This window comes from Vicugna pacos, chromosome 16 (assembly GCF_048564905.1).
Source record: "Vicugna pacos chromosome 16, VicPac4, whole genome shotgun sequence".
Classification (NCBI taxonomy): Eukaryota; Metazoa; Chordata; class Mammalia; order Artiodactyla; family Camelidae; genus Vicugna; species Vicugna pacos.
This window is the reverse complement of record NC_133002.1, coordinates 10,319,310-10,332,470: the sequence shown is the minus strand read 5'-3', so window position 1 is coordinate 10,332,470 and position 13,161 is coordinate 10,319,310. Positions and strand designations below refer to the sequence as shown.

The 13,161-nt window shown below is 56.9% G+C and overlaps 1 protein-coding gene across 1 annotated transcript in view; it reads left to right on the top strand.

The window, feature by feature from the left end:
* Positions 1-13,108, top strand: part of PITPNM3 (PITPNM family member 3) — an 83,552-nt gene extending 70,444 nt beyond the window's left edge. The window contains exons 15-20 of the mRNA XM_072940601.1: positions 1,949-2,065; positions 2,334-2,482; positions 2,768-2,917; positions 3,717-3,900; positions 7,331-7,459; positions 8,940-13,108. Of these exons, the coding sequence (XP_072796702.1) occupies positions 1,949-2,065; positions 2,334-2,482; positions 2,768-2,917; positions 3,717-3,900; positions 7,331-7,459; positions 8,940-9,242 (1,032 nt within the window). The 3' untranslated portion in view covers positions 9,243-13,108. The remainder of the gene's footprint in view (positions 1-1,948; positions 2,066-2,333; positions 2,483-2,767; positions 2,918-3,716; positions 3,901-7,330; positions 7,460-8,939) is intronic.
* Positions 13,109-13,161: the final 53 nt, after the last annotated feature.

Sequence of the window (13,161 nt, the reverse complement as noted above, 5' to 3'; positions counted from 1 at the left end):
CAGGGAAGGCCATGCAGGGCTTCCCTGAAGAAGCGTCACCTCTGCAAGGTATTGAAGTATGAATAGGAGTTTGGTATGCACACGTTCATTTATTTAGTCAGCAAACAATCGTCAATGCCCACTGTGTCCCAGACGCCCTGCCAGGGAGTGGGGCAGAGGGTTGTACAAACAGAGCCCTGCAGAGGTGGACACTTCTAGTCTTGTGGGGACACCAGGCATGGGCCTCAGAACAGTCCTAAATGGCAGGAGGTGATCAGGGTTCCATGAATCAGCTTTGTTTTGGTAAATATATTTATAGAGACATAACCATATTTTATACAATCCACCCACTTAAAATGTGCAATTCAATGGATCTTCATATATTCATAGATGTGTGCAGCCGTCATCATGGTTAATTCTAGAACATTTTCATCGCCTCCAAAAGAAACCCCTTACCCTTTAGCTGTCATCCCCCTCTTCCCACCCCCCAGCCCTAAACCAGCCATGTACTTTCTGTCTCTATAGATTTGCCTATTCTGGGCATTTTATATACTGGAATCACCCACCATGTGGTCCTTTGTGTCTGGCTCCTTTCGCTGAGCATAATGTTTTCAAGGTTCATCCATGTTGTAGCCAGTGTCAGTACTTCATTCCTTTTCATGGCATTATGTTTCCGTGTGTTTATTTCCATGAACCAACTCTTCTCTCCCCAGTGTTCTTGTAAGGGGGCTGGCGTCCCCCACTTGCCTGTCTCCAGGTCAGTGTCCATGACGGGTTCTTCTCTGTGTCCCCAGAGCCCAGCTCAGAGACCAGTGCAGACGAGGTGCCTGCAAATGTTTGTTGAGTTGAATTAAAATACCGTGGGAATTGAGAGGACTCTTCAGGGCGTCCGCAGAGGGCTTCTTGGAGGGGATGAAGTTGAGGAGGTCATAGTGGGTGGGCTGGAATGTGGGGGCAGAGGGCCAGGGGTGACGTGGAGAGTTGGGGGGACCAGTGTGAGCGAAAGTCTGGAAGCCTCTGCAGAGCCTGGTGTGAAAGAACCATCAGGGCTCAGAAGGGGAGACAGGATTGAAAGGGCTGCCCAGGCAAGGTTCTGATGCTGAGCTCAGGGTGGACTCCATCCGGAGGCCCCTGGGTATTAACAGATCTGTGCTTTAGAAAGATAGTGGATCTACCGTGGGGTCTGTTTCTGAACAAGGAGCTCCATGAAGACGCTGTTAGCAGAGTCCCGGTGAGAGGTGACTCGGGTGTGGGCAGAGGTACTGACATGGGTGGTTCTATAAAGGCAGGATCACCTGATTGAGTGGTTCGGGTCTCGAAGCCAGGCTGGGAGTGGGGGCGGTTGGGGCCAATGTAGGCCTTTGAGTTGCAGAATGAATTGTGAAGAAGGACGTGGGTGTTGGCATAGTTATAGACAGATAACGTGATGTCCATGATTGCTCCAGGATAATCTGGTATGGGCTGGGGACGGGGCTGGGGATCCAGCCAGGGAAGAACGGAACCAGAATGGCTGTGGCTGATGCCGGCCGCAGGAGGCTTCCTACACTGTTCAGTCTGTTCTTGTACGTTTGAATCTCCCACGAAGAAAAGACAGATGGTAAATGGCTACTGGACGTGAGCTGGGATGTGAAAGGAAGAACTGAAGGTGACCCACAGCTTCCAATCTGGGAAACTGGAAGGATGCCAGGCTTTGAGGACTGGCTGGTACCTCTGGGCCATGGGGAGGCTCAGGAGCAGAGAATGCTGGTCTCCAGGAACCCAGTGCTCCTTGGAGACGACATTAGGGTCTAAGGGTCTGTTTTCCTCATGGGTTCGAATGGGACATGTCTCGGAAACTCTCGTGGGAGTTAACAGGAAGGAAGGCAAGATTTGGCAGGTGCACATCCCTCCAGCCGATGCTGAGGGTGGTGGAAGGACAAAGCAAGGTTGTGCCCCCTTGCAGAGGCTAAGTTGGTTTCTGTCCTTCCAGAACGTCACTGCCAACCACAGGGCCAACGATGTGATTGCTGCGGAAGACGGCCCCCAGGTCCTGGTGGGACGCTTCATGTATGGGCCCCTTGACATGGTGGCTCTGACTGGAGAGAAGGTATGGAGGCTGGGCCATCCCCGCCTGGGTACCACACAGCATGTGGGGCGAGGGCTGCACCAGGGCCTGGCGGTACAGGTCCGGGAGGGCGAGGCAGGAGTGAGGGACTGGGTGCCTCTAAGAAGCTGGCGTGGCTGCAGCAGAGAGAGGATGGGAGGAGGCAGGAAACAGCACCAGGCAGGACCCCAGAGCTTCCACACCCAGCCCCTAAGCTGGGCCTTCAGTCCTGCAGCCTTCAGCGAGTCCCCGCCCTCCTTGCTGCCTGCAGGTGGACATCCTGGTGATGGCAGAGCCGTCCTCTGGGCGCTGGGTTCACCTGGACACGGAGATCACCAACAGCAGTGGCCGAATCACGTACAGTGTGCCGCGGCCCCGGCGCCTGGGGGTCGGCGTCTACCCCGTGAAGATGGTCGTCAGGTGAGACCCAAGGGACGTTCTCATGGCAACTTCACTCAGTTCCTTGGCCCTTCCAGAGGCCTGCCGAGAGGCTGGGTCCTTGGGGTGCCATCTGTCAGGCCCCGTCCCTGTCTGCAGGGAGAGAAGAAAATGGATGAGGTCGCAGCTGTGGCATCAGGAGATGCTGCCCTGATTCTCCCTCTTCCTGGCCCCGACAGAGCTCCGAGCCCAGCCACAGGCTGACCTTGGCGCCAGGCTGACACTTGACCCTGAGCGCATGGCTGATCTCAGGTGGGCACCTTTCAGGGGCGACCAGACCTGCGCGATGAGCTACCTCACAGTGCTGCCCCGGGGCATGGAGTGCGTGGTGTTTAGCATCGACGGCTCCTTTGCGGCCAGCGTCTCCATCATGGGAAGTGACCCCAAGGTCCGGCCAGGGGCAGTGGACGTTGTCCGGTGAGTGCTACCCCGCTGCAGGGGACCTGTCGCCTGGGGGCAGGGGCTAGCCACCCTGGGGTAGATGGGCTGGGTTTTTCTCATTTCCTCTAGGAACTCCACTGGTCTCTGGGCCGAAGCTGGAAGTCCTGGCTTCACCTCCAGGAGGAATTTACTGAGGGTCCTTGAGGAACTCCCTGTCACCTTCTAGATCTCAGTTCCTCCCTCCCTCCCTCTGTTTCTTCTAACACTATCTGAGCAGATGGGGAAACTGAAATCCTGGGGGGTTAAGTAACCTGTTGCATGGCCCAGGCTGGATAGGACTGGGGGCCCTGGAGGGGAAGGGGCCTCCCAGGAGGCTTCTGCAGTGGCCGGGAGAGCGATGGGTCCCGAGCTAAGGCTGCAGAGTGGAATTAAAGTGAGAGGGTGGAGTAAATATCCTGCAGAAATCAGTCTCACTGATTGCAGGAAGAAGGAGGGGAGGCCGAGGGAAAGGGAAGAATCAAGGGGGCTTGTCTCTGGCCCCAGAAACTTGAGTGGAGATGGCGGCATTGTGTCGCGGAGAAGGAGACCTGAGCAGAGGGGGCTGCAGTGGGGACCGTTTGGTTGTGGGCACGCGGTTGGTGCCCCTCGATCATCCAGGGAAGATGTCCAGGACTTGGAGGGGCTCAACCAGGACTGTGGATTTTGGGGTTCTCCTTGCTGTCCCCTCGCACTCCTCTGGCCTCCTGGGGCTGCAGCAGGTAGGGCAGGCCGCTGGGCAGCCAGTGGCCCTCCCGGGGCCGGGGCCAGGCTGGACCTTGCAATGCCGTCTCGCCAGGCACTGGCAGGACCTGGGCTACATGATCCTCTACATCACGGGGCGGCCGGACATGCAGAAGCAGCGGGTGGTGTCGTGGCTGTCCCAGCACAACTTCCCACAGGGCATGATCTTCTTCTCGGACGGGCTGGTGCATGACCCGCTGCGGCAGAAGGCCATCTTCCTGCGCAACCTCATGCAGGAGGTGAGTGGCCGGCCATGGGTGGGGCTTCCCTCCTCCTCACTCCTCCCCTCCTCCCTCAGTTTGGTGATGGGACGGGTGGATGCCTAGTTTGCAAAGCACATTCACATGCATTTCATCGGTCCTTGTATGGCCCAGTGAGGTAGGCATTCTTATCCCCATCGGTGAGAAAGGTGTGGCTGAGGGATGTGCCCAGGATCTCAGAGTCAGACATTCATCTTTAGTTTTCTGACCCAAAAGCCTAAACTCTCATGTCTGCGCCTAGTTACTCCTTCAGCAGAGACTTGCGTGCCTGCTCTGCTCCCTCTCGATCCTCGGCGTTGGGGCTGCACAGAGGCAAACAGAACCTGGGACGTCCCCGACCTGTGGTTTTCACCTTGTGCCCCCAGGACCATGGCACAGCATCCCCTGGGAGCTCACTAGAAATGCAGTCTCTGGTCCCTGCTCAGATCTCCTGAATCGGCAACTCTAGGGAGGGGGCTCAGCAATCTGCATTTTAACAAGCCTGTCAGGGGATTCTGATGCTTACAAAACTGTGAGAACTGCGCGTCTGGAGCTGATGTTGACAAGCTGTGGCCCGGGGCTGAGTCTGGCACACAGCCTGTTTTTTTTACGGCGATGTGAGCTAAGAGTGGCTTTAATTCTTTTACGTGGTTGGGGGAAATAATCAAAAAAAGAATATTTTACGACATGTGAAAATTACATGAAATTCAAATTTCCGTGTCCATAAGCAAACTATCACTGGAACACAGCCACGCTCACTGGCTTGTGGGTTGTTTGTAGCCACTCGTGAGCTACAACGGGACAGTCGGATAGTTGCAATGGAGTGTGGAGCCTGAAATGTTTACTGTCTGGTCTTTCACAAAAAACAGTCTGCCAGTCCTTGACCTCCAGGAAGAAAGATAGGGGAATTGACAGTTTACTGGTGGGTGATTAGAAAAGGCCCTTTGCGCAAACAGAGGAGAAAGGACCTAGCTTTGCCCAGAGAGGTCGCGGAAGGATTTTAGGAGGTGGTAACTTTTAAGCTGCGTCTTGAAGCACGAGCATGAGTCTGTCAGGTGGCCAAAGAAACAGCGTGTGCAAAGGCACGGAGGTAGAAAAGAGCCTGGGATGATCTCAGAGCTGCAGGTGTTCAGGATGAGGGTGTGTGTGGGATCAGACCCAGGCCGAGTGGGAGCTGAAGTCCCAGAAGTGATCAGGGGCCTGGCCTGGGCAGGCCTTGAAGATGTTAAAAACTGGGCCAAGACCATGAACTCTCTGCTGAGGGCAGCTGGGAGCCATGGAAGAGCTTAAAGCAGGGGAGTGGCAGTGTCTGATTTGGGTGGTAGAAAGATCCTTCTGGCAGCTGTGTGGAGAACAGACTGGTGGTAGATACGAGGGGGAGGGAGGCCGGTTGGGAGGCCACTGCCCAAGCAAGAGACAGAAGGATCAGAGTCCAGGTGGTGGTCTTGGACAGAATGGAGAGAAAGGCACAGACAGGTAGGAGCATCAGAGGGTAGAACTGTCAGGACTCAGTGATGAATGGGAGGAGGGAGTAAGTAGCTCTCAGATGTCCATCCTGGGTGGCCAGGAGGGGGCAAGGTGATCTGACCCTGATCCTGACCCTCCGTGGAGGCAGAGTCTGTGTGTGCTTTGTCACTATTACATCTTTGCCATGTTGGGCAATGATGGCATATCGTAGGCACTCAGTAAATGCTGGTAGAATGAACTGAGTGAATGAATGCAGTGAGAGGGGCCACAGAGGAGGACCAGGCTGGAAGAAGATGAGCTGTGGCCAAGGGACATGAGCCCCGTCAGCCCCAGTGTGTGGCTCTGGGGAGGGGTCTGAGCCACGCTGGTCCCCCAGAGAGCAGGAAGAGGAGCCAGCAGAGGAACCAGAAAGAGCCAGAGGGAGGGGAAGCCAGGAGAGAGGCTTCTGGGTGTCAGGGAGGAGAGGGTTTCGAGAGGGAGGGAGGGATTACCTTTCCTGTGAGCATGCGTGGTGCAGTGAGGGCCGCCCACTGGATGAAGGCTGGACCCTGATGACCTCAGGGTGGAGGGAAGGGACACATCATGGGCCAACGGGGCAGAAGCAATGGGGTGAGGAGCAGGGCAGGTGGGTCTCAGCTTGGAGGGGTGGCGTGGCGGGGAGTGGACCCCCTGGACTGAAGTTGCTGGAGTAGGTAAATGAGGAGGTGGGATGAGGCGGGACAAAGACACTGCCCCTCCCTCCCAGCTAGAGGCTGGTTGGGAATAAACCAGCTGACAAGGAGAGGGTGGTGGGCTGAGGGCAACCTTTCTTTGGTTTGAGATCCAGGGCAACTTCCCCTACAGGTCTGCACAGGGGCTCAGGGAGGGAGGTAAAAATTGGGTAAATTTTTTCGGGGAGGAGGAGAATGACCTGTGTAGGGCCAGAGCTGCCCCGTTCTGTGTCTCCCCAGCAGCTCTCAGTAGCCAGCAAATAGAAATGGAGAAGGTGGATGGTGCAGCAACTCCAGGGCTGAGGTTTGGCCAGGTGGGTGTGAGAGGAGAATGGGGGGGGGGGGCGGAGAATCCAAGGTGGAGGCTGGAGAACACAGGGCTGCCACAGGAAGACCAGGTGGATGGGGTAGGGGTGGTGAGGTGGGAGGGGATGTACAGAGAATGCAGGCGCTGGTGAGGCTGGAGAGCCACTGGCATGGGAGGCTGGGAAGGAGAGGCGGGCAGAGTGAGGATGTGGACATTCAAAGCCACAGGGGGCAGTTCTGGGTTGAGTCCTCGGGGTGACTGCCGCTGACTTTCAAGAAGCTGAGAGGCAGAGGTGGTGGGTTGGTTATCCATGCGGTCAGAATTTATCCCAGCGATGGTGGGACTTAGGAGGAAGGAAAGCTGTGACCTGGGACCATCGTCCTAGCAGGAAGGGTAAGTAGGGGGCAGAAGATGGCACTGATGGGGGCTCAAAGTGAGGATGTGGAAGTGACACTGGAGCAAGGAGGAGCTTCGGCAGTTCACTGAATTGGGATGAAGCTTCTGGACCAGCCAGGACCAGGCGGCTGGATGACTGGCCACAGTCCGATACTGTGTGGTTGGCCGGGGGCTAGGGGTCAGACAGAACTGGCCTCCAGTCCTGGCTCTGGATTGTGTCAACTTGGAATTCAATTTCTGGTCCACAAAGGAGCACTTCGTCCTGTTGTTCGTAACCTGTGGTCATGTTCCTCACATGGCCGTGGTCGTGATGGTGTGGTCGTGATGGACACGCTGAGCCTGCATCGGGCCTGCAGTGCAGGGCAAGGGCTGGGAGGGGAGGCCACTGCTGGGGGCTGGATCCTGATGTAGGGTACACTCATGACTTGGAGTCTATCTGTGCAGGTAAATGGTCCCCTAGCAGTGCTCTGGGGTGGGGGTGGCATCTGGGAATCCTTTGTGGGGGATGCACTGGGCCCCCTCTCCCTCCATGAGCTTCCCTGTGTTTCAGTGCTTCATCAAAATCAGCGCAGCCTATGGCTCCACCAAGGACATCTCCGTCTACAGTGTGCTGGGCCTGCCACCCTCCCAGATCTTCATTGTGGGCCGGCCCACCAAGAAGTACCAAACCCAGTGCCAGGTGGGTGGTGGTGGGGCTGGGGGTTGGAAGGGTGAGGGAGTGGGACCAGCAGATGGGGAGAGGGGAGAAGGTTTATTTCCTTGTTTGTTCATTCAGTCATTTATTTGTTCTTTCCTTCATTTGCTCACTCATTCAATCAACAAACACTACTGGGCACCTGCTTTGGACCAGGCACTGAGTTGAGTGCAGGGGAGCTCCTTGGTGGACTTGTATGTCCTGTCATCCAGTCTAGTGGGGGAGATGGAATCTTTAGCAACCAGGGACAATGCAGTGTGGCAAGAGCCTTAATGACAGGGAATGAATGATAAGACCCTACAGAGGAGCAGCTAAGCCGGACTCAGGGACAAGGTTGGTTTTTGGAAGTTTGAAGGAATTACCCAGGAAGGGCCTGAGGCTGGAGGAGCATTTGTGACAGATGCTGCAGCAAAAGCACAGGTCAGGAGGTGGCAGAGCACGTGGATATTCTGGGGGCTGCATGTGGCTCAGCTTGGCTGAGTGTGATGTGGGAGAGCAGGGCGGGGAGGGGGTGGCTGGAGCAGTCCATTGTGGATGGACTGTATGTCTTGCCCAGTTGGGACTCTGTCTCTGGAGTGAGTTTGTGTTTCAAGGAGATCCCTCAGGCTGCAGATGGAAGGCGCATCAGAGGAAGAGGAGGGAAGCAGTGGCAGGGCAGAGAAGGCCAAGTGTCCGAGAGCCATTTCTAAGGCAGGATGGATTGGATTTGGTAACAGACCCATCAGACAAGCATGTGGAATGAGAGAGGGAAAGTCAAGGGTGGGGCCCAGTTTCCAGCCCGGGCAACCAGGTAGGTGGTGCCATTATTGGGATAAAGAAGGAGGTGACTGAAAGGAACGTGATGATCTCCTCTTGGGCCATGTAGAGTGGGAGGGCCTGAGAATGACAAGCAGGTGGTGGGTCAGAGATGGTGGGACCTCAGAGTGGGAACTGTGAGAGCAGGGCTTCTCAAACTCCCGTCTGCACACACATCACCCAGGGATCTTATTTAAATGCAGATTCGGATTCCCTAGGCCTGGGATGGGGCCCAAGAGTGCCTGTCAAGGGTCTGGGTTTTGCTGATGCTGCTGGTCCATGGTGCACACTTTGAGTAGCAAGGTTTTGAGGCCCCAGTAGGAGGGACTGGCAGGAAGGGCAGCTATGGGGGCCAGAAAATAATGATGTTCCACGGGGTAGCAGCTGGAGGCGGCGGAGAGACTTAGCTTTGGGGGATTTTAGTGAAAGTGACCAGGATGGGAGCGTCACCTCATCAGGAAGCCAGAGGACTCTGGTGTGACCCGCAGGGACAGATAGAAGCACTCAGTTTTCCAAAGCGGCTGGGGAGCCTGGAGCGGTCCATGAGCGCCGTTTCCGGAGAAGCGGGGTGGTCCAGGGAAAGAGCGATGCTGGGGTGTGGGGTGGGGGCAGGAGCAGGGCCCGCCCAGCCCCGGGCCTGACGCCACCCTCGCGGCCGCCCTCCCCGCAGTTCCTGAGCGAGGGCTACGCCGCGCACTTGGCCGCGCTGGAGGCCGGCCACCGCTCCCGGCCCAAGAAGACCAGCTCGCGCATGATGCTGCGGAAGGGCAGCTTCGGCCTCCACGCGCAGCCCGAGTTCCTGCGCAAGCGCAACCACCTGCGCCGGACCATGTCGGTGCAGCAGCCCGAGCCGCCCGCCAACCCCAAGCCCGAGCGGGCCCAGAGTCAGCCGGAGTCCGACAAGGACCACGAGCGGCCCCTGCCCGCGCTCAGCTGGGCGCGCGGGCCCCCCAAGTTCGAGTCGGTGCCCTGAGGGCTAGGCTGTGCGCAGAGCAGGGGTGGGGGCGCCCACCGGGCTGCCTGCGGGGACGGGAGGGGCTGCCTTCTCCCGGCAGACACAGGTCTTTTCCTGCTCCTTCCCTCCCGTGTCTGTCCAGCAGTGTCGGATCAGCTGGGGGGTGGGACCCTGCCCGGCCTTGGGGGGCTCCCTGGGCCGCAAGGGGGTGAGATCCAGGAGTCTCAGTGCAGCTGCGGCTGCTCCCCCGCGCCTGCAACACAAGCCCCAGTCGGGGCTGATGTTTGTGTAATCCTGGGCGCAGGCCTGCTGGGGCTAGAGTGTTTGGCCATCTTTCTGAGCTGCCGAGGCGAAGCTAGGCAGGCCCTAAAGGCAGAAGCCCCTGGTCCGGGGATCAGCAGCCGCTGACAGGTACAGCTTCTCGGCCGGCTGCTGGAGGGGTGAGTGGCATTTGTGCCCACCCTCCCTGTGGCATCCTGGGTCACCATCTTGGGCCTGGCTCTCCTATGGCAAAGTGGCCACTTTCTGGGAGTGAGAGGATGTCCCTGGGCTCATCCTGTGTCAGCTGTCTGTCCATGGCCCTTGGGGGGCGGGGTCTGGTGCTGACGGTCTGTCCTCCTGAAGCTGTCCATTGTCCCCCCCCCCTTTCTTGTCCTCACCTTTCTCCTATGGCCCTTGAGGACGGTCATTCCTCTCCCTAGAGTCCTGCCTGGTGCCCTCCCCTGTGAGGCTGTGGCCCTGGGCTCTGACTTTGCTGGGCTGACTGTGAGCCCTTGAGCTGGTTGCTTGCCCTCTCTGGGCCCTGCCTTCCTTATGTGGTTGGAGGGTCTCCCCAGCTGAGATGGGTGTGAGATTTTGATTCCTAGGCTGTTCTGCATTTCTGCCCTCTGAGACTTTTCAGGCCTACGAGCCCCTCGGAGCGCCCAATGATCTATATCCTCCATGCAGGTTGAGAGAGGGGCTTAGAGGGGCCAGGAGGGAGCTATGATCTCCCCACAACTTCAAAGGAAGTCCTTCTATGAGGGTTGCTGGGATCCCTGCTCCATGGAAAGGTTTGCTTTGCACTGATGCCCCAGGGACAGAGACATCCCCGCAGAGGGCACTGATCTGGCTACCCTGCCCCTGCTCTGCTCAGAGTGATTTCTCCCTTTGGCTCCTGGAAGGCACACAGCTGAGATCCCAGAGCTCCCGGGGTTCATGTAATTTTGGCTCAAACTGTTTTCTTCTCTTTCCTTCCCCTCTGCCACTCAGCTTGGTTTGGTGCCCATCACCTCCTCTTGGGTCATCCCCTGGGGTTGGCAGGGCTCGGCTCTCCTGGGGGCCCCTCAGATTCTGCCCAGGCCTTCCTGCTGCTGAGCCCCTGGCCTGGGCATTGGTCTCCTGCACTCCCCCCGTTCCCTGGCCCAGACCCGCAGCCGCCACGTGTGGGGCTGCCCAGCCGCTTCTGAGCCCCTGCGGCTTGTCACTAGGCTGGTCCAGCTCTTTCAGTCAGGGCTATGTCAGGGGCCGGGCTGCCCCAGGGCCCAGACGTCTGTGTACACAGCAGGCACCTGTGTCAGCTCAGTGTTGCTTCTGCTCAGTGTCTACCTCTTGCAGCTCCCATGTGGCCAATGTCCTTCCCAATGGCGGCTGCTGGTGGGGGTGGCTGATGCTGCCTCTGCCTTGAATCACCGGGCAAACTCGGTGCCCTGCTGGGGCTGGAGGGATCCGAGCTCCCTGCCCCGACCCCTGCTCTCTACTAGAACTGTGTCTTCTGCAGTCTGCCAGCTCCTGCCACATCCACCCCACCTGTCTGCCGGCTCTCTGCCCCACTTCTGGCACTGCATCTGCACCCAGGCCCAGAGCTGCTGGCAAGTCTGTTGGGATGGGGTGATCACCCTCAGCGTCCTCTCTGGTCCTGCCTCCTGGCGGTTCACAATGGGCCCATCCCTCCTTCAGCATTTCCTCCTCCTGGCTCTCCATTAGGCACCAGCTCTGACAGCATTGTCACCTCAGCTCCAATCCCGCCCCTCCTTTCCAAAATACACCCTGGGGCTGACTAAGTCTGATTCTCTGAAACTCCAGCTCCTTTTTGCAGAAACCACTGATACATCACTCTTAAATGCTGAAATAATTAACACGAGATGCTTCTCCCCCAGTTAGAGTCCCTCTGCCCTTTCTGAGAACTGCAGGTTGGGAGAAAGAGAGCATGTGGGGACCCTGGGGAATGTGGAGACTCGGGGAAGCAGGGTTCTGATGTTGTGGGGGTTGGAGCTGGGACGTGGGCCCCAGCAGGAGAACCTTCACCCTTTCCCTTCTGGAGCTCTGGATTGGGGCTCTGATGACTTGCACCTGAGATGCTGAAGGTGTTGTGAGAGCGAGGTATTGTGAACACCACGCCCTGGGAGCTTGGGTTGGGGTGTGTGTGTGTGTGTGTGTGTGTGTGTGTTTACCTGGGGGTTCTGTACAGAGATCAGACTCAGACAACTTGTGTCTGCATTCACAGCAACTCTGTAACCAATATGCACTTTCTCTGCTAGTGGTTTGTTTTGATTTTGTCCGTCCTGTTAAGTTGGAGAAAAACAAAGAACCAACTTGTGTTGTTCTCTGAAGGGGGTGCCGCTGCCCCTCCCCGAGTAGTTCTGTGGCCCTCAATCTGGCTGTTTGTTTTCTAGAGAATCCTTCCAGCTCCCGTGGGGCTGCTCCACAGGAGCTGGAAGACAGATCTTCCTGCCTGACCAAAGCTCCTTGTTTCTCGCGTGGCATGTTTGTTTTCCCCAATCTGGTGGCTGTCCCGACGGAGGGCCTGCCTGCCTGCTGCCTTCCCCTACCTTCGCCCTGTTGGGGTTCAGGGTGCATCTGTAGCCAGGGCCTCCTCTTCTGGCCTTGTGGCATTTTTCTAAAGATCTTGATGCCTCTCTTAAGCTCCGCAACAGATACGTTTAAAAAAAAAAAAAAAAGTAAGACTCACGCATGTGGATGAACGGCCCTCCAGTCTGGGTGCTGGGCCACAGAAAGCAACCCTGTGTGAACCCCAGTATTGCTGACATTACTGGGGGGCTCTCTGAAAGAGGGGAGGCTGGATCTCATGGTTTTTAAACTGTACTCTGACCACTTTGGAGCCCATGCCCATGCCCCGGAAATGTCCTGCAGATGAAATGGGTCCCGAGGTGGCGCCGGTTTTGCGGGGACACTGTCCCCCCAGCCCAGGTGCAGCCCCGCCCGGGAGGGGTGCCCTACCTGCGGAGCCTCGCAGCTTGACTGCGCCTTAAATAACCACCTTTCCCGCCAAATCCCCGGGGGTTTGGGTGCCAAGTGCTCTGGAAAACTATTCTCTATGGCTCAGCCAAAAGACACCTCCCCTCCCCTCCCTCTGTCCCCCCAGGGCTTGGGGGAACATTCTTAAAAATCCTAAGGAGGGTTAAGTCCAAGCAGTGAGGCCTGGCCAGGGTCCTTGTCTCCTGGCTGAGAAACCAGCAGGGTGGTTGGGGAAAAAAATCAAGAGTGTGACCCTAGCCTCCTCAGCAGGTGACACCAAGGAGGGGTGGGACAGGAGGGCGGCCCACTCACGAGGACTCCCACCCTCAGACCCCGCTGTCCTTTTCCGTTTGTTTTCTCAGTGGTGGCAGCCTGTCTGGTCCTGTCTGTCTGACTGTTCCTAAGTGTGTAACTCTCAGTATTATTTGTGGTGGATGGTTCTGTGGTGAAAAAGGTTTATTATCTTTCTCATGGCTGCCTTGTACAAAATCCGTTAGAGGAGAAAATGTAAAAATATCAGGTTTCTAACAAGACAAAAACAGCATTATGGAGTTAAAGATTTTTACAACTGGTCTTGATTTTGATGTGAGCTGGTTTTTAACTCTCAAACGTTGTCACTTAAATAAAAACCTTATTTGCCTTTAAAATGTGCTTTGCTCTGAATGAAGTGGAGAGACCCTCCCTGTTTGTGTTCTCCTTG